The sequence below is a fragment of the Mastacembelus armatus genome, chromosome 12 (assembly GCF_900324485.2).
Source record: "Mastacembelus armatus chromosome 12, fMasArm1.2, whole genome shotgun sequence".
NCBI lineage: Eukaryota > Metazoa > Chordata > Actinopteri > Synbranchiformes > Mastacembelidae > Mastacembelus > Mastacembelus armatus.
The window spans coordinates 7,809,793-7,837,676 of record NC_046644.1 but is presented as its reverse complement, the minus strand read 5'-3'; the positions used below and the strand labels follow the sequence as shown (position 1 = coordinate 7,837,676).

Below are 27,884 nucleotides of genomic sequence, written 5' to 3'. Positions count from 1 at the left end.
GTGCTGCAGGGCAAACCTAGTAAAGCATTTCTACCTGTAAATCTATAACAATTTATCTCGTGTAACTGATTTAAAATGTCAATATACAGCCTAAAACAAGTTTTTAACATAGGTAAGCTTTTATGAACTTTTGTTAAAATGGTTTATCTGCACCCCAGATGCTGATTTGGCCTTACCTTGTTTTGCCAATCTCAATGACTAGCTATTCAATTCATTAGCAGATTGACAATTTCAATACATTTTCATTTTAAAATTCACTTTTGACATTTTTAAACCACAAGATCAATCCATGAACAGGAAAATAATACCAATTAATTCATTTTATTAAATTTGACTGGTTTGACATTTATCCCTGAATGGACAGACACTATTGAAACTGGGAAAGATCTTATTAGAGGGTTTCTAAATCCTAGTGTTTGAAGCAGTTTCATACTCTCTAAGTATCTAATATTAGGTTATAATGCTGGTGGTTTGTGAAAGGCCAGGATCTCTTGTCTTATCTCTCTCTCTCTTTCTCTTTTTTCTGTGTGTGTCTTTCTTCACACACATTCAGGAACTGTGGATGGATGGACAGAAAGAGGTATAACAAAAGAAACAAAGAACACCTGTACAAACATATCATGCAACATAAAAATCATTTGACATACTATAAATGAAAATAAAGTCCATATGATCCCACCCACCCACCCTGGACCTTATTGCCCATGTCCATCCCCTAGCTCAGGAGGCAGTAACAGGTTGTTCCTGTCCCTCAGCTGAGACCCTAATGCCCGTAGTTGCTGCTTTGGCATCCGACGAGCACAGACAGACTGGCAGAAAGTATGCTTCCTTCACAGCACTGAGTCAGTCAGTCAGTCAATGTAATAAAGGACTCACAATGACTCTCCAAAAAAAAAAAAAAAGTTTTCCCACAAAAAAAAGCCTACTTTCTCCTGTGTAGCAGCTGCACATCCTGTCCATACTTGTTGCTTCAACGTTCCAAAGTAAAAACAATGTCATCCCTCTCTAAAATGGGTTAAGGAGTCAATCCACCTAAAGCAGCATTGGTTGTGAGTGAATTCAAATGTCCTGTTGCAGTCTCATTCCCACAGTCTGCTGAGGAATAACCTGCAGTAAAGTTGTTGAAGTGAACTTAAAGAAACAGAGTAATGTCTATTTTCAGTAGGTGGACAGCAGGTGGAGTCAGCTGATGCATTGTGGGAAGTGCCGTTTGATGTGACCACTGAGTAAGTTGAAACGTTACCCTTGAGTGAGCTTTTCAATACTGGGTAACTTTACCATACTCTGCAGAGTTCCTTATGTGGGTTTGTCCGGTTCCTGGACGGACTCTTGACTAATGCATTGTGGTTATTGTAGTTGAATGATGACCTGTTGGCAAAGCCCTAGAACGGGCTGAAGAGGAGATGTTTGAAATCAACCTGAGAGAAGAGAAGAAGTTGGTTAAAAAAAATGAAGGAAGACAGGTTAGAGAGAAGACATGACAGTGAAGTGGAGGAAAGTGGAAGAGAAAATGCAACTTTACAAAACATTTATAAATCATAATGTAATTAAGCACCGACTTGAAAGTACAGATTTAAATAATAGTGCTGGTTAAGACATATGCAGGCATACTTACAGGGTTATAATCTGTATGCGCACACATGTATGCTAGACTTCTAATCATAAGTTGGCTGGCTATCTGAAGGGTTGTCTAAATGATGTTTATAGCAATGCTTTGAACCATTTTAGTTTTTACTAAAGCAGCGCTTTGCTATGCTCTTCTCAGTGGCTAGGCTCCAATTTGAGGGCATTTTGAGGTAGTCATAGAAATCTGAAAGAAGCAACACTTAATTAGGATATTAAATCGTTTCACTGCACAAACTGTTCGCAATCCAGGAATCTAAAAGGATCTGCCAAATAAGCAGAACTAGGAACAAACAATGACACTGCCATGTTGCTATCAATTATAACAAAAGTGTCTGAATGCGAAAGGAATATTAAATATGACACAAATGCTTAATACATGTGTCTCACATTAGATTGGCATGGACTTCATCTTAACCATAGAGGTGAGTTCCTGTTTGGTCACATGATTGCGCCGTCTCTTTCTCAACCTGGAATTATAAAACAATACCAGCATATTATTTAAAAAACACCTGGCTGCACATAGAAATGCTGTGACTCAAAGTTTAAGAGACACCAACCACACAGTCGGTGTCCTGTAGATATGGGATGTGTGTGTGTGTGTGTCTTACCACATGACAAAGATAAGGGAAAGGACAGTGGCAAGGATGACCATGGAGAACACAACCAGCAGAATCACCAAACCCAAATTACCTTCAGCGTCAGGTACAGGATCTGAGTAGAAGACAAAGAAAAAAAAACAAAAAAAAAAACAGGATGTCAGCAAAACAATCAGGATGGAAATTACACAGAAACATAAAGCTACACAGAGGAGAGATTAGACAAAGGTGGGAGGTTAGAGTAAGACTAAGAAGGAAAGTGTAACAAAGGCATGATAGAAGAGATTTTAACAATTTGGTGACATTAAAGAAGAATCAAAAAGAGTTGCAGGTAAGGAGGTAAGAATAAAAATGAGGTTAACATATTTCACTTGCTGTCAATAGTGAAGCTCAAAAAGCAAAACCTGTGAAAATATGCAGTTCACTTTTTACACAAAGTCCATTTTCAGTGTTTCTGCGTTTGTGTGAGAGGAAAAAACAGAAAAAGCATGTGTGTTCTTGGATTTCATCACTGTGGTGACAAGCTAATTTTAAATCTGTCATTATAGCTTTCACACAAACATGCATTATTTACTGAGAGGAGTAAACAACTCGTTCACACACAAACTAGAGAAAACATTTTGAGCTGTGAATCAAAGCACAGGCACAAAAATGAGCAAAAGTACATAGTCAGAACAACAAAGAACTTGTGGAACTGACAGTTGACACACACAAAATGATATCTGGTTAAGAGCAGACATGAATTTCAGACTTGCACTCCACTGCCAAAACTGTGCATTTGTTTGTCTGCATCAGTCATTTTGCATATACTGTATCTGGTTGCGTGTTGTCTACAGGTGCGTACTTGTGTGTATCCGACTTTTTAAAACAGTCCTGCTTGCAACTGCAAGATGCTTTTTCCTGTATTAAGTCCATGTACTGTATATGTCATCTGCTATGTACTCAACTTGCCGGCCACAGCACATACGGTAGAAAACATAATACCGTGCAGGTGCAATTTACTGTAATTATATGTAATTTGGTGATGAAGGCAGGCACAAGGTACTATCCAGACTGTCAATACTGCCTTCCTAGAAATTTTTGCTGCATTAATGACATACACAGCTTCTTGTTGCTGCCAAAATATAACCTAAAAATACTTAGTTTTGATTGATCACTCATGATTCAAAGACAAAGAGAAGATATTCTAGCTAGCTTTAAACAAGCTCCAACCTTTAATCAGCTTAAGTGTATTAATCATTTCACCACAAAATTATATAATGGGTGTTTCAGAGCTAAATACAATACCACTAGTTAAATTGAGTAACTTTGTTTTCAGAGTCTTTTTTGTTAACAGTAGCAGCAGAAAAAGTAGTAGTAACAGGAGTAGCAATGCAGTAGATGTAATTAACTGCAATAACATAAGTAATAACTAAAATAATGGGTAATAACTACAGAAATAGTAGCAGCTTTAGTAATTTTAACAAGAACAGCAGCTGTACTAAGAAGACTGTAAATAACAGCAGGATGTTGTAATGTTAGTAAAAGTATTAATGTTGAGCTACTAAACGAACATGTACTAATATGGGACAAATAAGCCAACAATTCAGTTATCATCAAATGTGACAAGTCTTACTGTGTGATTTTGCTGTAGAGGTTTCAGGCTTTGTGTTAAAAGGAAAGAAATAGTCTCCATCATCTGTGACTGCAGGGTCAGGGGTTGGGTAAACTGTATGACAAAAATACATACAATTAAAGTGTGCTTTACATAATATGCAATAAATATGTATAACATACAGAAGTTTGTTTTGAAAGGGTGAGAATCTACTGCCAATACGAGGTGACAGTACTAGATTATACTTGCTAGCAGAGAATTCACAAACAAAGCAACTATGTTGCTACGTTTTTTCACCTTTGTTTCATTGCAAAATTAAGATTATTCCTGTCATTTAAGGTTATGAAGACCTTAGCGGAAAGTGCATTTTGTCCACAGTGTAGCAACAAGACTCCTTGAGGGTGTCAACAATTTTTTAAAGTACTAACTTTCATGTTCATTTATGAGATTATACTTGTAAGAATGAATTAATGTGTTTATTAACCCCGATCAGACTAACAAGTTAGAAATGTACATTTTCTGAATTTTCTTTCTAACCTTTCCAGGGCTGAGCTAGAAGCAGTGGACTCCATTCACTCCACTGGCTTTCGGAGTTCACTTCATCCCGGGCTCGAACCTGCACCTGGTGGAGGTGGCCAGCCAGGGCATCAAATATTATGACTGAATTCTCCTCAGAGTAGATCTAATTGAACGAGAAACAGATGTGAAGATCATAAATGATAAAAGCAGTAAACAGGAAGGAAAGCTGATGATGCAATGGTGGCTTCACATGAACTAGCAAAAAGAAACTGCTTGGTCAACAAATTTCTTATTGTTCCTGACCTTAGTGTGTATGTTGTGTGGGGCTATTAGTTTCAATTTCTAGTAAAATGTGGGAAACTACCGTTGTAATTTAGTTAATACAGCCCATATACAATTTGTCAGTTTAACATGTTGCTCCAATATGACCCAGATGGTGCCCCCATCAACTCTGAAATGTGACCTTTGGCCTTGTTTACTAACCTCTGACCAGTATATAGAGCCCCGTGGCCTGTATCTGATCTGAAACACTAGGGGGAAAGCATCATGCAGCGGCCATGATGAGGGAAAGTTCCATGACACAGTCAACCTCTTAGGATAGCCTTCTATTTCCTTCACCAAAACGGACTCTGGAGGGTCTGGTTTCACTGAAAAAATAAGACAAATAGAAAGAAATAAAACTGGATTTAACCACAGTTAATTTTACTGTGACTGGCATGTTGTAAAGTATTGAAAAGTAATAAGATACACTTAAAAAAATATATCAAAATGAGAAGGAACAAAGAAACACCAGTTAAAACACTGATTCAGAAAATGATTCTTTAAATTCTATCTGAAAAACTATTTCTCAATTCACCTCATAGTACAAGTAGTATCCTTAAATTTTCAATGCCATTAGTTTTGTTCCTCAGACTCTTAGGTCTGTCTTTGTTTTAAACATATGTATACCACTGTATTGAAAAGAATGCAGAGGCTGAGAAAAACAGTGTGGCACACCAGTCACCAGGCTCTGCTGAAGAACGGCAAGAATGTCGTACAGACAGATAAGCAGCAAAACATCATGACTGAGGTCATTATATAAGCACCAAAGCGGTACATTTATAATAGTAGCTGGGAAAAACTATGTGCAGCATTAGACATTGTAATACGTTGTACTGCATTCAGTTGTGCAAAATAACAAAACAGATTTATTAATATATTGCACTTATTACACTACTACTCCACTACTTCTTGTAAGCAAAAAAACCTTTGACGTACTCAGTATATGAAGTATTATTATGGATTAAGGTACTCAGCAGTACACAAAGTACTCACAATAAGCCCTACATTTATCCACCTTCACAACTTCACTAACTTGAAAACAAGCCATTTCAAATGAGTGTAATGTTGTAACTGAAAAATATGAGAGTGGACAGGGGTAGAAATATTTTCAGCCAATCAAAGCAGTAGTATTTTAGAATAATACTACAGCAGAGTATTTCAATAGACCTGGATGTAGAGGTGTGAAAACAAGACAAATGTATAAAAAGTAAATTTTTTTCAGGAAAATCCCCAGTATGCTTTATAGACACCCCATAGTCCTATTAATTAGATGCAACAAAAAAAATAAACAAAAACCTAATCCCCCGATTCCCATGTGTGTGTGTATTTCACATGAACTTACATAGCTCATGTAACTTAAATTGGGCAAATGTTGTTTCAGACCCAAGGGAATTGGTTTCTGTGATTCTAAGGGTATGCATAGTCTGCCAGAACGCGGGGTGATCGATGTCACACTGCTTGCGGATGACGTCCAAGACACACGGCCTCCACTCGTGACCATTCCCCCTTGAAAACAAGAAAAAATATGTTGCATTTGTTTGGTTGGGTAACAGACAAGTGATGTTTGTGCTGAAGAAGACAAAAAGTTTCCACGAAGTGCTTTCTGTCATGTTAGAGAAAGGCAGAGTGAAGAAAGGAGCCAGAGAAAGCCAGACTCACTATACTTAGCACATTCAGAATGTAACTATGTGGCAAACACACTATTTTTAGTCTCTTCATATCCCATTCTGAATTTGGCCTAGGGTGTTGCTCTTCAAGTTGCAGTAACTGGCTCTTACCTGAAGGAGGCATTGTACTTTGCTGGTAGGAAGGTCTTGACAGATTCCACCCAAGAGCAGCGAACGTACGTGTGATTGGGCACTTGACAGGAAATGCTCAGTAGCCCAGGGGAACCTGGGAAACGGGAGTCAGAAAATGCTCATTATCAGGGAACACGGGGAGTTAAGATCTTTTTTACAAAGCACTTGTAAGATGTCTGTCTTGTCTAACACAGTGCTGATCTCTACGTTGAAGCTAAATTATTTCAGGAGAGGCTTGGCCTGTATCATGAAAAACTCCCTGTCCCTAAAAAGGAAGCTCACTTAGGGAGCTGCTTCCTGTTTGAGACAGTAACAGGAAATAGTGGGCTTTGTCTATGTGACGGCCGATAAGACCCGTTTCCTCTGAGGACCAGTGACACTGTTCTGATTATTGTTACTTATAAGATGTCTTATAGACAGAGGATCAGTGGAAATTAAACACGGAAAGTAGAACCCCATCCATAAAAAGCTGGAGAGAATGAAATGACAGCAACGACAGTCAAGAGGGAGATGAGAATGTCTGAGTGGGAATCTCTTTTATGGATTTATAATGTTTTATCTAAATAAGGGACTAAACTGTGAGGAACTGGGATAAGGTCTTCTAATGTAGGAGCAAAAGCACAGGAGACACAGGCTGCAGAGTAATTTTTTAAGCTCCATTTGAATGGGAAAACAACAAATGTACAACAGAGCTGGTAAAATGTAATAATTCAGTAACAAATTTAGGCAGCATGAGCCTCAACGACTTACGTCCCAGCCTGAGCTTGACAGAGTGCAGGAGAAGCCCCTCATTGTCATAGCAGCTGTAGTTGCCCTGTGCCGAGTGGTCGACATGCAGCAAGACCAAGGCCCCATCCAACATCAATTTGTGCCATGGCAGCGCTAAGCTGTGGTTGAGATACCACACCACAGGCACCCTGGTCGAGAACATTTCAGAATTTAGTTTTTATGCTTTTGAGGACTTTGCTCACGAAAACTATAAATCCTGTGCTCAAACCAATGACCAAACTAAAACATAGGTTTTTAAGGACACTATCATCTGCATCAAATACTAAAATATGTATATTACAACGTTCATTTCATAAGCGTCTAATTAGCATTATTCTATGTTATTCACCATCAGCAAATCCCTTGAACAAACCACAACTAACAGGATAGTGGCGCTCAAGGGAATAAACTATGTCAGGCATTGACTACATAGCCAAAGCATATAGTATGATCAATGCTTTGATTTTTTTGTGCTTCATGTATTTATAGTTTACTGACTTATCTTCTTTCAGCAATGGTTTAGCTGATGTTCACTGTTTGCCGTTATAAAAAAACGTACGTAAAAAAAAAAAAAAATGTATTTAAATAATTTCTTTCCTTACCCAATTTTTGACTGCCCACATGCCAGTGTCACATTTGACTCCAAACGCCCATACTGCACATCTGACACTGCAAACAAAGACACCACTTAAAATATTACAGCACATGTCTGGCTTACAAAATCTGCTCATTGCACATTCTGATATACTGTGTGTCCACATTGCCTATATTAATGTGATTTAAGAGCCACCATTTAGAGTAGACTCAACAGTATCACAATAACATAACCATACAAGGTTAGGGATCCACCAGACATTAGGCAGAGGAGAATTTGGCACACAGTATACAGCTACTTCAGTGTGTTTGATTTTTCCTTAATGTTTATTATTACTGCAATTAAAATACAATTATTGTGTATGATTACATCCTCTTTGAGACCTCCAAAAAGAGAAGCAGTTAAGCATTTTAAGAAGATAGCAACAGGACATATATCCAAACTATACTAGAAATATGTTTCATATTAACACTGGCTAGATAGTGTACTGATCCCACTGTGAAACAAATCCAAAATCTGCTAATTTGCACAGCCTTGGCCTGTTTCTTATTTACTGTCTTAATTTCCTGTAAGACGTTTTCACTGACAATGGAACATTGGACACCATGTTGTAAAGTTAGGGCTCCCTGCCCTAACTTCAGAAAGGCCCAAACTAAACAAGTGACTGGAGTGCTATGAACACTGGAATTGAACATAATACACCAAGACAAACAGTGTACCTTGTTCAGTCCTTAGTCTTCCAAAATATTCACATTCAGGGAGAAGTGAGGCACATTTCTCAATCACATATGGGGAAACTTTTAAAATGGATTGGATTCACCTCATTTAGATGTTTTCACTTCACAGTAGTAAATCCACTGTGGTTATTGTAAGTAGTGTGTATGCTGTAGATTTGAAAGACGATGGCCTTTAAAGGTGAACACAGCATGTTTTGAGACTTTTGTTTATTTTTAATAATTTCTGATACAAATTGTATATCTACCAATGCAAACTCTCAGATTTCTGTCTCCACCCTTATACAATGAAGACAAATGGAATTTTGTTTATGCTCATATCATTACCACATTTGAAAACTCAACAAGAACAATATCATGATTTCTCATCAAACATACATACCCTGCAGTTTGCATTTTCAATTGGAAAGCATGCATATTCATGAATATCAGCATTGCTAAAAATGAAGGAAAAAAGCTGAGTTTGGACTGGTGTTAATGAGCAGAAAAGCCAACTGTATCAGTAACTTAGAGGAAAAGATAAAAGCTGCATGTCCATTTGCTATCACACAAAATTGGACTAGGAGTGGAAGGATTCCCAGAGAGCCCTGATAGGAGTGTAAATTTTAAGGAATAATAAATACAGGGTATATTTGAGCAAATATTTGTGGTGGCTGTAGTAATGTGCAAAGCTGATATTCTACTTGTATGTGAGCGTATATGTGTGCATGTTTAGCTTGGCCCCATAACATGAAGGCTGGCATTTACAGCAGAACTGTGTGGAAAAGCTTCACTTTGGCTGTCATTCAGCCACGTACACACCTTACTTAATTGTAAACCACAATCCCTCAGGTATGCACTCTCTGCTGACCCCAGGGTAATTATATTATAGTGTGTGTATATAAAGTGGCATCACAAAGATAACTCAAATGTTTTTTGTCAAGAAAATATCAATGCTTAGGTAAGGAATCATGCAGGTAGAGGATTTGAGACATTTCAAGAATGTTCATCATACAAGACACTATTTCTAAACTTGACCTAATAAGACAGCTGTTATGTATGTGACTATGAGCTAAGTTGCGTGACGACATAAAGACACAAACTGTGTTGTTCTGTGTTGCTACAAAGTATGACTTTTTTTTTATTTGAAAAGTATGACTATTTAAATAATTGTATAATCTTAGTGGCTCAGATCTGGAAACATGGTAGCATCTAAATAGATGAATACAAAGAGACAGATATGCAAACAAAACTCCAGCTGAGCTTAATTATGTAAACTGCTTAATGAGAAGTGAAACTAATATGAGCACACCACCAATTCCAGTTATACTCCCTCACAGTAGGATTGAGCAGTTTGAAGAAAAAAAATATCCAATTAAAATTTTTCTTACCAATATTGCAGTTGTGATCATTTTCTATAAATAAAACTACAGGAATGTAAAATATACCTATAAGATTATGCTAATTTTTAGGTGACAAGATAAAAACTTGCTTTTTGTGAAATGTTATCTGGAACATCTTGAAATTCCCTCTACCAGATGTCTGATATTTATACTCAACAAGTCTGCACATTCAAACTGCAATTGTGATAAATCCACAATTGATTAATCAGTCCAATCTTACTGCAGAGAAAAGCAACCATACAAGCAGGCAACTACAGTGAGTGAAATTCCTCAAAAATCAAAGTTTCCTTAACTTAAAGAAAACGGTAAATCCATTAAATCTGTCTCTTCATTTCACCATGTCAATCTTTCCCACTATCACAGTTTTAGTCAATCCTTCTCTTGCCAGTTTAACCAGATTTTCTTTTCCCTTTAGCCACCAAATACATACACACACACACACACACACACACACACACACACACGCGCGCGCGCACACACACACACACACACACACACACACACACACACACACACACACACACACACACACACACACACACACACACACACACACACACACACACACACAAAATGCCCTACCTCTGTTTCTGTGTGTATGTTACCTGGGGCCTTGGTGTAGTGCAAAGTGTTGGCTGGTCTGAATGTGTGTATTCATGTTTTATTGGCAGTGAAGTACATTATTCCCGAAACCCGCAGCATTCCACTCATATCTGATTCTACCTCTGGCAAGAGGGCCCAGATGTGAACACACATATACACACATAAAACCATACACATTTAACCACACTCTCAGACACTAATGTGTAAAGGAAGGCTTAAAGTTTCTCCTGACATTGAAATATGATGGCAGGGTAGACAGAAATTGCAAGCTGGATGAAACTCAGTACATTACAAACAATGAAGACTGTAGAGTTCCTGTACAATAAAATTAATGGGAAGGGAAATTTTTTGACAGTTTCACCTGAATGCCTAATGATGGGTCTTCTTATTATTGAAGTGACTCATTTGTTAAATTTCAGAAAGAAAGAACAGAAAAATTCAAACAAAGTAAAAAAAGATGTCAAAAAAAGAGAAAGGAGAAAAAGATTTCTTATGATGCAGATCTATGAAGTGATGTGGGAACCTTTGACAATAGAATTGTAGAAAATAAAATTCCCTCAATTAAACAAACAAACAAGTATTAACTATTAAAACAAAAGTTGCAAAATGAGGTCTCTTATCAAGGTTCTGTAAATTTTGGATGTGTCCCTTTTCCTTTCTTCTGCAGCAGTTTAAGATACCATAAGTACTTTGACTTAAGATAAATCACGAATGCCCAAAATAGTTCAAAGGAATCCATGTCTGATCTTTAACAGAATGTGTTTGGTACGTGTGTGTGTGTGTGTGTGTGTGTGTGTGTGTACTTGTATAAATAAGAGTATGCCCATTCAATTTTGTGTGTTTCCTTTAAATACAACATATAAAAATGTGAATTTCTGTGTGGTGTGCATGCATATGTGCACATTACCTTCATCAGTCCAAATCTGAGCACAACTGGGACGCAGTGACCAAGATAAAAACCAGACGACTGTCAGACACAGAGGACTGGACAAAAGGCCTGGCATCTACACAGAGAGAGAGGGGAGAGAGAGATTTGGGAAAGGAGGAGGTATAATGATTAGGAGTTATTTTAAAACCTAAAAGGCCGTAAGCATTATTAGCAACACCAACAGCAGCAGCAGCATCATCATTTTGAGTCCATTTTATGGAACTAACTAGATACGAAGAAAAAATGTTTCAGAGAACAGCCCAAATTGCTCAATTCTTTGGTCAATTTCCTGTCAGTAGCAACTTCATACAAATATAAAATTGCATGATGCATCTGTACCTGCATTTCCTTAGTACTGAAAACTTCACATAAAGTCAACAATCCATGACAATCTCTCACCTGTGGAAATGTTAGCAAGAGCCTTTCTCAAAATTAAAAACACATTTCCCATATAAAAATACAAGGGAAATGTTTCCACTAGCTTAAATTTTGCCCAGAAACCCTGGCTAAAGTAAAGATTTGGAGCCACTTGTGCTGTAAATAACTTTAACAGAGTTCCTATCTTATCTAACCAAGAAGTGCATTAAAGGTAGAGGTCAATAAAGTAGATACAAAAGTGTACGTCATCCATTTCCCTCTTTACAAGTCAGGGTAAAAAAATGAAGACGTCTATGCATGGCATTTAGAGCAAAAACATGACTAGGGGTCTACAGCAAAACCGGCAGACCAGCACATCTGTTTAAGCACAGTGGCAATAAGATGTAAACTCTAACATCACACTAACATTAAGTGATACACCAGGTTTGTGTATAAGCAAACTAAGATTTATTCAACACTAAACCCAAAAGCACAGCTGAGACTGATTTATGTTTATGGAACATTTTTGAAAAATAGTGTGAACAGGACATAAGCCATGCATTGTACACAGTTTCATTCAGTGGGCATATTGTGATGATTGATGATCAGTTTTTACATTACCAAACCTTCAGTTATAACGGTAAGAGTGAATATTCTGTATATTACAGTATATAGAAATAAACAACTACACTATTGTTAATAGTGTCATGGAGTTATGAGTGTGTGATTTGATGCTGCTGACATTTTTATCCTCAGGGGACGTTTACAACAGAGAATTCATAACTGACAACCTGCAACACTGTATGTATGCATGTGTTTCGCCTTTTTCCACTCACTGTCACACATGCAAACACTATTTACTTATTCCATTATCTATGAATAGGGCAGCTCTGATTAAAGCTCAAAACATATAAACATAAGTGAGAGAGAGAGACTAAAATGAGTGTATGAATGTGAAGAAGAGCAAATGAACACATGGGGTGTGTTTGTGAAATATTTAGCTCAGAGTCACACACCTAATGCCAAACACATTTATCTCTGGTGCCACTTTTCTTTATAGAGCTGCATGTGAGATATCCTCAGGAGAAAAATGTCAACACTTATTGAATTACAGCTCTAAATGGACTCTCTCTAAAGGGAGATGAAAGGCTAATAAAAATGGGGTGGTTACATCTTTAGAGCCATGTATTTCCTGTTCAAACTGTGTTACTAAGCTGGAGTCAAAACTCACAGTGGATCTGCTTCACTGTTGTGCTTCTTTTCCAACTATCCCTGCCCTTGCAGCTTCTGATTGGCTGAACTCACCTGATCCAGGTAATCAGCCGAATTAACAATCCTAGGCACTAACTTAATCAAGTGCTGTCAACCACAAAAATAAAAAAATATGAAAACAGCATGGACATAAAAATCCTGCTTTAAAACAACTTAAAATATATCAATATGTATTTAAACTTTTTCTGCACGTAAGAGTGAGAAATTAGTTTTGTGCATGATTCATCAGGTTTCGTGATCAGGAGAGAGATTAAAGGACTCTGCATACATTAGTGTAGTGAAATATGATATGAGAAAATACTGCACAAACACAAAGTTTTACAAAAGTATAAGTACTCTGGAGAAGTTTTAGGCATTTTAGATGTTTTAGATTCTTATCACACAACACCATCACGTGTCCGATTGATCCCAGGTTCATTGTGCAGGACAATAAGCTCATAAAGAATCCACTACAATTAATAAAGAACCATTTTCAGAGGTAAGAAGAACCAGGAGTCCTACAGCAGATGGTCTGATTCCCAGAGAGCCCTGATCTCTGCAGGAGTCAGTCTGGGATCATATGAAGATACAGAAACACTGGGACAGTCTGCAAAGTCGGTGCTGCAAAGTACCAGGAGAAATTTTATAGTGCCTAAAACGTTTGCACTTTACTGCACAAATATGTTTTCACAGATTAAATCCATGTGTAATCCACAAGCAGTAGCAGCATGCTACTGTCGCAGAAAACAGTGTTTTATAGTGCTTTAAAAATTGCATTTTTCTCTGACACTACAGATCATCTTAGTACACTGCTTGAATTGTTCAAATCTGTGTTTCTACAGAGCCAGACATTTTCTGTGGGCTGACTAATAGTCAGCACACAGCAGCAGAAGCCCACTTCTTTTATTTGTACAGAAGCTGGATTTCTTTCAGTGTTAAAGAGTTCTGCTTCACAAAGAGCAAACTGGAGGATGAGTGACGAGCTGAGGAGGCTGAAGATAAGTGACTGGTCTGGACTCTTAAAGCACATAAAACATGAATACGTATTACATACAGAAAGGACAGTAGGCAAATAAATTGAGGGTTGAATTCATTGCCTACAACTGTGGTGCAGGGATGGTTTTTATTGTTTTTAGATACAGCCTAGTACAACATACTCAACATATTCAATGGGGAATCCCACAAGAAGCCAACAAAAGCTGCTCTCACTGACTCAATTCCTTTTAGACTCCAACCAGCCATCAACTCTTTCATTGACAGTCTGTCTTATTTGAGCTTTTATGCCTTTCCATACAAAGCCCAAAAGACCCTTTAGTTCTACTCCATGTTGTTTCATACTGACTTCTTACAAATAAAGTAAGATTTGTACACAAAATTTACATGTATTTATACTGAACTTTTTTGCCAGCTTTACTCTAATATGCTTATTATCCTAGAACTGGAACTGGACCTCATATAGACAGCTAGAAATAGAAGATCGAAACAAGGGTGTGTACCACAAATCATCGGATAATACCAAATAGTGATGTTACGTTCGTCAAAACACAAAGTCACACTCAAAGATGACACACCTGTTTAACTTCTTTTAACCTACTAAATACTTGCAGCCAAACCTGCATTACCCTGCCTACCAAATGCAGGTTTTGACAGAACTATAATACAGGTCGCTGTGTGATTCTGGGCTACTCATATACATGATGATTTGATAGGAGCCACTTTAAAATATCCACCTTGACATTAAACCAATAACCTCTGGTTCTTGGCAGCTCTGTAAGCACGAGGTGTCCCTACCATCAGATCATCACCATAAAATAAATACATTAATCACTTCGACAGGGGAACACGGTGTAATGTTTGGCTCATGTGGCTCAAGTGCTGTGAGGCTGCCATCTAAACAGTAGTGACAATGTGCTTGGTGAATTTGAGACAGGCTCGTGACATTTGGCTTCAGCAGATGGGATGCTCTGAGACAAAAGAGAGTCAGGAAAACTAAGAAGGACTTTAAAAAAAAAAAAAAAAAAAAATTGTAATATGTCACTAAGTGGTCCAAACACAGTACAGGCCAAAACACACCTGCAGTATATGACGGCCATCAAACCATGTGACATATGTCACCTGTTTAAATCCACACCAGTGGTCAATTTAGGAAATCTTGCTTTCTATCCCATTACATAATTAAGTACTACACATTAGTACACAATGGGGGCAGTCGTGGCCTAATGGATAGGGAATTGGACTTGTAACCCGAAAGTTGCGGGCAGAGTGAACAGCCAGCGCCCTGTCCACCCTCAATACCATGACTGAGGTGAGACCCTTGAGCAAGGCACCGGACCCCCAACTGCTCCCCGGGCGCCACAGCACTGGCTGCCCACTGCCCCCGGTGTGTGTGCATGGTGTGTTTGTGTGTTCACTACTGTGTGTGTGCACTCTGGGTGGTAATAGAATTTCCCCAGTGTGGGACTAGTAAGGGAATTAAGTTAAGTACTGTACTCCCAATTCCATTGAATTTTTCCATGTCTTAACTTAATTTGTTCAGTCCGTTCTGACACTAGCTCAGCTGACAGTTAACAAGTTTGACCTCACTAAATAAACACCAACAACTTAACTGCTGTGAGAAAAAAAAACATGGTCCATTCATCATCACAGCATTGGTCAATCTAATGGTCTGTCTAATTCACTTTTCCCCAGCTTTCAGAACATATTTTAGCAATTTAAAAAATACACACACATGTACCACATTACTAAATTACACAAAGGTTCACCACCGTTTCCAGTGAAGTGATTCATATGTATCTGCCAAAAAACACCTACAGTGGCTTACCCCCCCCCCCCCAAAAAAAATCTACACAAACATACTGAAAAATTAAGGTAGCAAAGGAAAACACCATTTCCACCGGTCTCTTATGATGTTGCATGGTAATGTTACATTCACCACTACAGCACTGCAACTTCACACTGCGCACTCAGCAATTTAGAATCTCACTGACTCCTGTCTCCTTCACTTGCTTACATTCCTCATCTCTGTCATGTTTTCTTAAGCCTCATAGCTTTCAGTACAGTCTGTACCTGCATCCCAGCTAGCACACGGGTAACTACAGTGTTCACAGGACTGTGCACAAAGTGTCATCTGGGTTTTCAGTCTTAAATAGTCACACTAGAGGGTAAAAAAAAAAAAAAAAAAAAATTGGATAATGAATCAAAGAGCATCAAAGTGTGTATGAAAACTTACCAAACAGTTTGTGAAGCATAATGCACCACTCCAAATCCATCTACCAATAAATCATTAGCTATTAATAACTTAGAATTTTAGCTTTATTGTGGAGAGGTGTTTGGAACATATGAGTCAGTGAGAAAGTGGAATATTCTGCATTAGTGTTCTGAGATTTCTTAAGATGCTTTGATACACGTTTGCTATGATTTCATTGTCATGAACCCAAGCACACTACAGCAAACTGTTTTGGGCCACATTTTAAGCCCAAAGGTGAAGTTTTGATACAGAAAAATAGAGAGCAGATGTTAATTTGCTCCTGTGTGTTCAACTAGAATGTCACTGCTATGACCTCTGAAATTCTCATTGCTGGGACTTTTATATTCCGTGCAATAAAAAAAGAAGTACTTTCTGCCTCCAGAAATTCTTGAAAAAGCAGTAAATATTTGTTGAATGGCTTCAATGGGTAAATGCCGGTCTGCAAAGTCTAGCCTGATGGTAAATACCAAGGACACTGTTTTCACAAGCACCACTTTAAGCTTGTGTCTCTTACTTTTTTAGACCTTGACACACATGTTTTTCCACTCTACTCTGCAGTCCGTCCCTGACTACATTTTCCATCCCACTAATGCTAAAATGTTCAAGGTTCAGTAAACATATTTATGTCATACTTTATAATGGTTTATCCTCTCCCCCTTCTGCTTCCCTCTAGAGTAACTAGAGATCAAAAAATGCAGGCTCCGTCTCCATCTGCCTCCCCACACTTTCTTCACTCCTGTGTAATTTTTTTTATTCCATCATTTCCCATTTTCTTATATCTCTGCCTCCTCCTAACATACTAAGAGGGCTTTTTTTTATCCCTCCCTGCCTGTTTTTTTGCACAGGCATGCTTTATTTTCCATCACTAATGCCAAACAGTACAAGGTTCAGTAAACATATTTACACAAAGTTCGCTAATTATCCTTCACTAACACTTGGAACAATGCTGTCCACTGAGAGCAATGTGCTAATCTGTCCGCTTGCCCCTGAGCAGCATGTTCCTGCTCATACTTGAGTGTCAGTTGATCTGATGCATGTGTTTTTTGTTTTCAAGTAACCCAGCTGTCTTTGCATTGTGGGTTTGTTCTTAGTGTGCACACATTTAGAAAATGCAGCATGTATAGACTGACTATCTCAGGTTCCACCCCAAAATTAGAGCTATTACTGGCAGGTGGCCACACTTGAGGATCACCAAATCAGCATATTTGATCTCCAACCATGTTCCTACAGGCCAAAGAAAAGACAAAACTGGGGATCCTGGGTTAGTTACAGTAAACTAAAGAATGTGGTGTTCATTTCCCCTTGTTATTTTTTGTGTGGGGAAAATTTGCCATTTTCAAGTATACAAACAAGTTTTGAATTTTAGTGCGGTAGGTTGTTTTGGTGTGATGTACTGGACAGAAACAGTTGAAAGTTCTGAGATATGACTAAGAGGAAAAGAAAGAAAAATAAAAAAAAGAGAAAGTCCTCTTTCATCTCTGCTGTGTAAGTGTTATCTGATTTCTGGGAAGAAAGTTTTAAAGCACTACTGTCCAAGGTTTCTCATTGTTTTAGTTAAAATCACAAAAAGGGGAAAAAAAAAAAAAAAAAAGAGCAGCATATCATATCCCTCAAATGGAACCCAACTCATTTTCTCAGGTTAAATTCTAGTGTCAGATATTTTTAGTTCTACACTCAAATTAAATGTCAACTCAAACAGAGTTTTTAAAGTGCTCGATTCAGTTCTCGATTCAGAGAAAGTCAAACCCACACACATTAGATGGTTTTCCTCTGATGCGGAAGAAACAAAGTAGTAAAGCAATGACAGTTCAGAAGAGCCAGTGAAGGCACAGCTGCACACACCGTATCAAAGTAATACCAAAACTCCCTCTGGAAGCCACACCAGTACTGGGATCTCTACAAGCCTGATAATACCACAAACCACGTTCCCTCGGCAGCTGGAGGTGGTCTTTTTGAAGCTAAATGTGAAAAACCACACTTCTCATTCAGTGTAAACATACCCATGGTGCTAAGGTACCTGCACAGTGTTAAGGATCCAAATTCTTATCCTCACTCATTTCACCAGTTACTGGAAAAACAATGGCCACTGCTTAATAGTCACCATGTTATGCATTATAACTGCCAATATTGCACCAACGACACCAAAGACCTCTGTGAGCTTCTCCAGTTTCAACACTGTCTTCCCAAGGGCTGTGTGAGAGTGCAGGTGTGTGCGTCTTCTCACAAGCCTATTTTGTGACTCATCCCAACTCGTCACCTTTGTACTGTAACTCTTCCAGCGAGGCCCAGAACAGACAGGGGAATGAATATTGTCACTAGGGATGCACCAAAAATGCAAATATTCCCACATGGAGACAAAAGAGGCACAGCCCAAACGCCCCAAACAAAGTTTGCTCTTGTAAATAAGACTGCTTCTCCTTTTGGATACAAATCTACACTAGAACCACAACCAGAGTGATTAAAAATTGTAAAAACAGAAGATATTCACAATAATCAGAAACAGCAGTGCGTAGGAAAGGCAAAAGTAGAAGTGACTTATTTTTTGCCAAGAGACATTCCAGAGTTGATGACAAAAAGGGCTTCATAGTAAAATGAAGTGTGAGCACACTGATGGTGAGTAATTCGATCCAAAAGCACACTCTTTTAGCTGGTCCTCTCTGTGGCAGCACAATCCCACATGGTGAGTCACTGACACTCTGGCATGCCACTGCACATTCAGTCAGCTTTACAAGAGAAAAGTTAGACAGTGAGAAGGAAGAAAATAAAAAACAGGGAGGGGGGAAGAGAAAAAATTAAGAACTTAAATACTGGCTAAACTTCTCAGAAATGTACATTAAGACTTAAAGATGCTCAAAAACAGGCTAATAAGAATATGTGCAATCATCTCTAGTCAGATTAAAGTTTATTTAGTCAAACTGGTTTCTAACATCATTGTCTGTAAGCACACACCGACACACACTCACATCCACACATACACTGTTCTACGCTCCCTGTGACATAAATTACTACAGGATGTCCTGTTCATGAGCACAAGTCATTAGCAGTTATGTCATAAATTAAAGATTAACGAAGACTGATGTCTAATTAAGTCTACAAAACTTGATCATCTGTGTCTATACGTGTGTCTATTTGTGTGTTCCCATTGTGTGTTCCCATTGTGTGTACCTGTGCTTAAGACTTCGGAAATGATGACAAGTTGAGGAATTAGCTAACAAGCTAAGTGGTACAAATGTGCATGTAAGTGTAAGACAGCACAGTATGACCAGTGTCTACTCTGTGTGTGTGTGTGTGTGCGTGTGTGTGCGTTTGTGTATAAGCACTAAACCAACACCATGGAGAGGTCCAGGCAAGATGGTGTGGGTGGACTACAATGGCACTGGTGTTTACTCAGGTCACTATGGCAACCACTGCACACAGTCCGTCTGACCTTTCCAGGCGATAACAACACTGCTGACTGACGTGTGTGTGTGTGTGTGTGTGCGTGTGTGTCCTCTGCATTTCCATATGTGAAGCTCAGTGAAAGCCTTGATTGTAGTATATTTGGGCATACATGTATTGCTACCTATGCCTGTCTGTATTTTATGGTGAAACCACTTTTAAATATGTAGATATCACTTGTTCCCTCTGTTGGCCATGGTTACTTCTCTTGAACCCTTTCAATTTTCTGCCACAATCCTGGTCTCATCTGAAGGGTTATTCTTTGGGAATACCGAGACAGATGCACAAAAAAATGGTTTGCTTGCTTTTGCTGTTTTTATTTATTCTACCTTATTTGTTTTTCAGGTTTTTTTAAATGCATTCCTGTGTCAAAATAACTGTAGGTGCAGTAACATCGGGATCTAAAAATGATTTACACGGGTAAAACTGTGACACTGATTTCTTTCAAGTTAGTTTATTAGTTAGTCAAGATTTTGAAGGATTCAGAAATGAGGGTAAGACCCTCATCCTGTCATCATTTGAAACTGATAAATTTTAAAAAGGCCTTAATAGATGTTACCATAACTATATAGACAATATTTATTTTTCTTGTGTTTTTTCACTTCCTTTAACTTGAAGTGTGAGAACATAAACAGTTGATGATTTTCAAGTAATCTTCTTTATTTTTATTTATGAAAATTTGTAAAGGCTGAAAACTGTAAACATAAAAAATGTGGGAAAAAAGACAAAAGGCACGCAATTACCAGTTAACCATGTGTTAGTGTCATTTTTCTGTTAATATCATTGTGTTTATAACATCAGTTATGTTGGCTAGTAAACATATATGTGTTAAGATGGAAATTTAAGACTTGATACATGACTTGGACTCCAACCTCAAAGACTAGGATTGCACCCCAATTCAGACTTTGGACTTGACTCAGGATGTGTCAGTTTGCACTGTGCCTGAGCACGTTTGAACCCCAAAGTCCAGTTCACTAGACTAGTATGAGTGCTCCGAACTGTGCCCTGGCCCAAATGAAGATGCAGGTCTGGGTACAGTTCAGCTGGTACGCACAGTGTGATCTCTAACAACACTGTGCTATGCCAGAGCGCTTCTCTTTAGCTACATCGCTGTGGCCTAAGCGTGCTATGGCCCGGATCATTTGAAGTGCAGTGTGAGTGCAGGCCAGCGAAGAGTCAGGCAGGGGAGCAATTGTGCTCAGGCATGGTACAAGGCAACCATGTCTAATGTGAGAACACTCTCATACTTGCATTTTGCAAATCATGAACATCTCTGGTCTGTTACCAATTACATTTACCTATTTCAGCTGCTATTCTATTCTGTCTGCTCCTTCTCTCTTTCTGCCTTATTGCAGTAATAAAGTATTAGTGTCTGCTATGACTCATGTAGTCAGGTCTTATTGTCTCATCAGAAAGGTGTCAACACATAAGAGACAAGAGTTCACACAATATTTGATTTTGTTCAAACCCTACAATTCCATTTGTCCATTAGTCCAGGGGATAACACTGTCAAGCACAAGAGCAAAGACCAAATTTGCTCAATAGTACATTGCTCAATAATAGATTTACTAGAAAAAAGAAAAAAAACTTATTTCAAGCATATTTTGGAGATAAAAACAACATTTGTTTTTCGCAGTGACTGATGACAATTTCAGAAGAAGAATTATAAAAGAAAATCTTGTCAAGCTCCAGTGTTACACAGGTTGTCAGAAGGGTCAATGTGTTCAGTACTGAGCTGGTTCACTCTGCAGGATAATCTGATCAACTGTCAACCTAAGGGGGAAACACTTTGCCCTAATTGTTGGTCAGTCTACAATAAATGGTGCTCTGAGTCTCTCTGAGAGCAGACTAATCCGAGAGAATGAGAGTTTAAAACAAAAAGGAAGAAAACCACAGAAGACAGAGATAAAACGAGACGCAGAGAGAAAGATGAATGTTATTAGTATCGAGCATTGTTGAGAAAAAGGCAGACAAAGGGTTGATAAGGCTTTTGAAATCAAAATCACTGAATGTGGACAGACCCTTTGAGCACATGAGATAAGTAAACAATTGAAGTGGAAAAATGAGCTGTGTTCCTTAGAGGGATAAGAACAAGTGATAAGCATAGGAAATCTGTTAACAAGGAAGCCAATGTTGCACTAGAAATATTTGGTGAGCTAAGGTGGATACAAGCTACAGGAAGGTAGAACACTACATTGCTAATACAGGATAAATATATAAAGTCAGTCTTCTGCAATAGCTCCAACCGTATACAAAAAAATAAATGCACAACAGATTAACCTACACATGCTTTAAGCCATACTAAACACTGAAAACAGAGAAATGGATCCTATAAAATCTAAACCTTCAACTATCTAGCAGTGAAGCTGCTGGGCTTATTTTCAATTTTTGCCTAAATACACGGGGAATAATGGCTGCCATGTGTGTTCAGAGATATACACATGGCAGCCACTGACCATGCCTAGAGTATGTGTGAGAGTAGAATTTTACCACACACATATGTGCGCATATGAGTATTGATTACATATACAAACACACAGAGGTGTGGGATAATGTCTTAAGTAATATTACAACTATTGTGTCAACAGTATCACACACCTGTACTGTACAGGTATGCAAATATGCATGTTGCTCGATGATGGACAAACTTTTGTTCAATACTATTGTTGTGAGGACATTTTGGCCAGTAAAAATGCAGACCTACATGTTTTTGAGGGTTAAGATTTAAATTTAGGAGTAATGTTAGAAAGTTTAGATTCGGGCTAGGGGTCAAGCATTATGTTGTGATGCTTAATATTAGGTTAAGGTGCTAGGGGATGCATTTTGTCAACAAGTGCCCTCACAAGTATAGCAAAAAAATGTGTGTGTAGCCACATTATCTTGGCCTCAGCTCTACAACGTTGGAATTTCCTCCAGCTCTGCTGCCAGGGCAAGATGGCTACCATATGCCAGCTATTCACACACATCAAAAACACACACACACACTTGAATGAAACCCACAATCCCATCTAGCACACAGGTTTGTAATGTAGCGTAGTGAAGTCAACTTCACATATAAACAAACACACAATGATATTCATAATGGGGTGAAAGCTGAACTAAAAACACACCAGCACATTTGCACACAAATATCCCTGACATGACATGGGTACATTGCTCATCAACACTGTAATAAAAAAAGAGACACTACACAAAACATGAATTAACCCACCTACACATGTGCACAGATTTGTTTTTGTCCTTCATGGGGACTTTATGCTGACTTTCATATGCTGGAGATTTAACCAACAAATTAACCATAATCACTACTCACCTTTACCCTATCACTAACTTCATGGTGGGGACAAATATTTGGTCCCCTCAAGAGAAGCAAGTCCGCACAATGTGAATGTGTAAAGGTTTTGGTCCCCACAGTTTGAGTCACACCACATGTGGATGTACACCTGAGGAAAGAGCAAAGTTAACCAGCAAGTGAATCTCAGATTTGATCCATGATGGTTGTGTAATAAATGTGGGTTCACAAAAGCTCTCATTTTCAATGAAACACTAACATTACTATATTCACAAGCTACATCTGCATATGCTGATCAACTTAAATTATGTGTTAACCCAAGCAAACTTTCTTTTCCTACTTGCTTGGCCAGTGTCTTCTTTTGAAGGAACTGGATGAATAATGAGGTGTCCATCAAGCATGTGATGCTTTGGCTTTCTGTGTGCATGATTCTTTGATTTGTTTATGCACAACAGACCATTTTAATAATACAGTTTGTCACTAAAATGGTAATGAGGCAAAACACTTTGGATTCACTGTTGATTCTGATAACAGTTCATATATCAAGGAATAAGGGCAACTCTGACAAATTTGAAGATTTGCTCTTTCTGTTAGGGTTGTATAAATATATTACATGATATATAAAAACACTGAAATAACCTTGGGTGGTAAAAAACCATCAGGTATAGATGGAGCACTTTTTGATATTTTATAGCATAGAAAATTATACCCTTAAAAATCCAACCTTTAATCAAAAACTAGTTCCAGTTGTCTGAGAAATAATGTTGCTGAGAATGAACTTAATATCGATATCTGTCTACCAAGGTACTCTTCTGGCAAGGAAACAAGTATGCAAATCCAATTAATGATTAATAACCAGTGATAAATAAAAGTACAGCGGATATTGGATATTCCCAGCCAAGGCCGTTAGCCTGGCATTCAGCTGAATTTCTATGGAGGTTCCTCTTTTTTCTACAGGAAATGTGCAGACATCTCGGGACTTATTAAATTCTGCAGCAATAAAGACTTATCCCTAACAGGAAGATTTGTGATGGAAGAGGAAGAGTTGTAGAAGTGTGAGGTATACTAGATGACAACTGCAGAACCTCAACCAGAAAAAGACAACCTTTGTAGTTGTTTATATTACACAACTTAGGAGGGATGTTTGAAAAAGAAAACACTATTGGCACACAGTGCCACAGTAAACATCACCATGTGCTAGTGTAAACCACAGTCAATCTGACTCTTCTGTCTCCTTTATGCAGTCACTCTCAGTCCCACTACTAACCACAGGATAGTAGTTAAATCTCCTAAGCAAACAGCAAAATGTTCACTTAAAGAAGCACACAATCAAACAATTCCTGTTGTTTCGGACAAAACATCGGTCACATTATTACTGTACAAGTGAACCACAGAAAGCACAGTTAGCAAACTTCTAACTGAAACACAAGATAAGTCTCTTTCCAAAGAAACCTACTTATAAATGACATCTAACAAATACACCAACCTCACATCCAAAATAGCAAAGTTTTGAACTGTAAATCATCAGAGTGGCAATAAAACTCTACCAACATTAACAACAATATGTGAATTTTGGCTGTATCTCGTTTTACAGATTACAAAATAAAGCTTCAGCTCCATAACTGATGCCATTCTCTTTAGCCTGAAGATAAGGTATAAGGTAAGGTAAGGTCTAACTGTATAAGTGACAGTGTTTGAACACTGAGATGAATGACTTGTACCCTTGACCTTTCACAACAAAAGCGCAACAAATGCAAAAGTGTGTAGAGCCAGCCTACTAATCCTGAATTCCTGGAGCTATACAATTATGTAGCTATTTCCAGAAACTTGGGGTGCCAGTATACTTTATCAGGGGTGCGTATCATGTGGTTGAATACTGTGAGAAACCCCAACCCCACACCACTCTGACGTCATGACAGGCCAGCTGTCCAGAGGTGAAAAGGGACCTTCACTTTTTGAAGACAACTTCCTTCCTCTGGCTCATTTTTCCATTTGTTACACAATAATTTATGACACTTTAATGTACACAGCTGACTGGAAACTGTCAGAAAGTGTGCACATTATCTTCATATGATATAGCTGCTCCCAGTATTGCTATCATTTTTTAGGACACTGTAATGCTTCCAGAAAATAGATATAAAAGATATGTAAGATGCTTCCAGCTCTGGTCTCTCATTAATCTACCAGAATAACATTGCTGAGCTTGTGGGACTAATTAGACAAGCGCGGTTTGGTTGGCAGTAAACAATGGCACCTCACTTTTTTTTTTCCCCAAAAAAAACTGAGGTGCATTTAATCTGAAATTAGAACATTAACTAAAACAAACACAGAAAAGCAAAATTTGGTGACATTAGTTCACAAGCTCTGTTTTTTATTTTAAAGAGTCAACAGGTGTTAACTGCTTGGACTATGTTTAGATAGAGTCAGCTGCCAGTTGTGGAATTATACTGTAAACCACAGCACTTTATAACTGTGGTGTGGAACATTTCATGGTGATAGTGTCCTCGTTAGGACTCCCAGTCATCTGTACTGACCTCAATATCTGTCAATGGATCTAACACTGTGCGTGGACAAATCACACAACAGACGATTATGATTGCATACACTGTAAGCAAGGGCAAGGATATTTTTGTATTCTAAGCTATGCTTTTTGCTTCAGTACCTGAAATATAGCAGAACAGTCAAGGCTGCTAGTAGCCAGAGGAAGATGATGTTCCAACAAACAGCTGCACTGACTGAGCCAGTGACCAGCTCTTTAAACATACACCCCCTCCCACCCACATCTGCTCTCTGTTATCCAACAAGGCCTTACACACAGGCAGACACAACCACAGGCGCATACACACATACACAAATCTTTGCTGTGCAATCAATTACCAGGCCTGCACAGCCAAACCATCATCAGAAACAGAACAAAAAAAAAAAAAAATCCAACATAGACAGAGGCAGCCAAAGACCAAAACATGGAAAGGAAGGACAAAGAATCCTTTCTTTTAGTAATTCTAAAATAAAATTACATTTTGTTATTTTTTAATGGTAATAATGTGGAACTGTGACTACATTACTAAAACAGCTGCTCTTGCTTTCTATGCTAATCAAACAGCTTAATTCAAACCACAGTAAATAGATAGGCCATGTGTCATCTCATGGCTCATTGTCAAAACCTGAAAAAAATTATATCAAATGCATGGACACACACCAGTGCTCGCACACATATGCTGCTTATGATAGCTGTGCCGAAAATGGTCCAAGTCAATAAGCCAGCAGGTTGGCTCGCCAACAACCTCTGCCCAGTTCTGCTTTGCCACACTCCTCTGATGATCTGCTGTGTGAACTGAGCATTTGTGCATTTCTGTGTGTGTGTGTGTGTGTGTGTTTGTACCCACGTACATTTGACTGGCGCCATGCTACTGCTGGGAGCAATTATAAAGACATGAAGCAGATAGCTTGCAAATCCAGTGCTTAGAAATACATGTTCATAAATATACACCATTATGTTATGCATTGGATTGCCAATTTTGTCATTTGTCCACACTGAAACCATGTCATTACAATAGGACAAATTAATTTAAACACTAAAGCTCTTGGAGGCATAGATACCTGTCAAAAAACCACCTGTCACACTCTAACCACTTATCGGGGACTTTTGGAGATGCCCTGAGTTAGTTGTGCAGATTATTATCTGGCCCAAGATAAGCATACTTTAAACGATTAGTACCAGCTGAAATAAATCTGATCAAATGCAGATCCTTCTTTCCTTTTTACTATTGTCACAGTTCTTAACCTGAGGGTCTTGACTTCTCTCTCTCTGGAGTGCCCCTCCCATTCCTGCACTACTACATTGAAAGCAAGAATAGGAGGGGTGAGCTCCTCAAAGAAACACAGGGTGGAGCAGAGCAGAGCAGAGAGGAGGTTATATTTTACTCGAGTCGACCACAATGCTCATTAGCCATACATGCAATAAAATGTGCAAGTAATGGAGACGGTATAAGCAATTTATCAATAGCAGAAACATAAACTTGCAGAAATGTTACATCTTGGTCACTTTAAAGTGGTCAAGTCACTGAAGTCCTTTTTTGAACTCTAAACCAGTGCAGAGGTATGTTTACATAGCAATAGTGCTTATTATGCTAATTTTAGTACATTTTTATTAATGAGCTGAAAACAAGTTTTTATTTAACTGCTAAATATTACAACATTTAACTGCATCTTTGTAGCCTGAAGTTGAGAATGGACATATTTGACTAAAACTATTTTATAAAAAAAAAACAACAAAAAAAAACCACTATTTACCCTTTAAACTTTAATTGAAACAATTAAAGTAAAAATTATTTACTGTACAATTTATTTTCACACAAGCCTATCTCTAACAACTCTATCTATTCATAAATTTAAAATTATTTGAATACTACCACACAATAAACAGAGGAAGTTCTGCAAAACTCTTTTTGTCATAAAACTGTCCTTGAGCATGTACAGTATCCCTCACATGACAAATGTGTAAAATGATGGCAATGTTGAGAGGCCTAATTCTGAAAATATCATTTGGCAAACATACAAGTCATTCAAAGGCATGTAGTGACTTTTAAATAAAGGGAGGGAAAAGCAAGTAAAATAAGTCCACAAGGTCAAAAAAAAGAGAAATGTGAAGGACTTAAATGTTTTTTTCTCATAGCACTATTCTGATTGTAAGTGTCTGTGTACTTACATGTGTGTCTGACCTTTAACAGAGTCTGCAAAGCACTTTTTCCATGTGTTCAGCAGGAAGGAAAAAAACATGGGAAACAAACTCAATGAGTACACAAACATGTTATGGCACACACATGCACACCAA

The 27,884-nt window shown here is 38.1% G+C and overlaps 1 protein-coding gene across 3 annotated transcripts in view; it reads right to left on the bottom strand.

Annotated features, from left to right (window-relative positions):
- Window positions 1-699: 699 nt before the first annotated feature.
- Window positions 700-27,884, bottom strand: part of il11ra (interleukin 11 receptor subunit alpha) — a 40,287-nt gene continuing 13,102 nt past the window's right edge. The window contains exons 1-11 of one of the 3 annotated variants that reach the window (XM_026296593.1): window positions 23,072-23,194; window positions 11,445-11,541; window positions 7,826-7,892; window positions 7,206-7,372; window positions 6,435-6,549; window positions 5,999-6,162; window positions 4,819-4,982; window positions 4,354-4,498; window positions 3,838-3,930; window positions 2,235-2,337; window positions 700-1,418 (exon numbers count right to left, since the gene is read on the bottom strand). In XM_026296593.1, the coding sequence (XP_026152378.1) occupies window positions 1,334-1,418; window positions 2,235-2,337; window positions 3,838-3,930; window positions 4,354-4,498; window positions 4,819-4,982; window positions 5,999-6,162; window positions 6,435-6,549; window positions 7,206-7,372; window positions 7,826-7,892; window positions 11,445-11,541 (1,200 nt within the window). In that variant the 5' untranslated portion in view covers window positions 23,072-23,194 and the 3' untranslated portion in view covers window positions 700-1,333. Of the gene's footprint in view, window positions 1,419-2,013; window positions 2,094-2,234; window positions 2,338-3,837; window positions 3,931-4,353; window positions 4,499-4,818; window positions 4,983-5,998; window positions 6,163-6,434; window positions 6,550-7,205; window positions 7,373-7,825; window positions 7,893-11,444; window positions 11,542-23,071; window positions 23,195-27,884 lie in introns of those variants that run through there. The other 2 variants (XM_026296594.1, XM_026296592.1) reach the window with 2 other exon arrangements.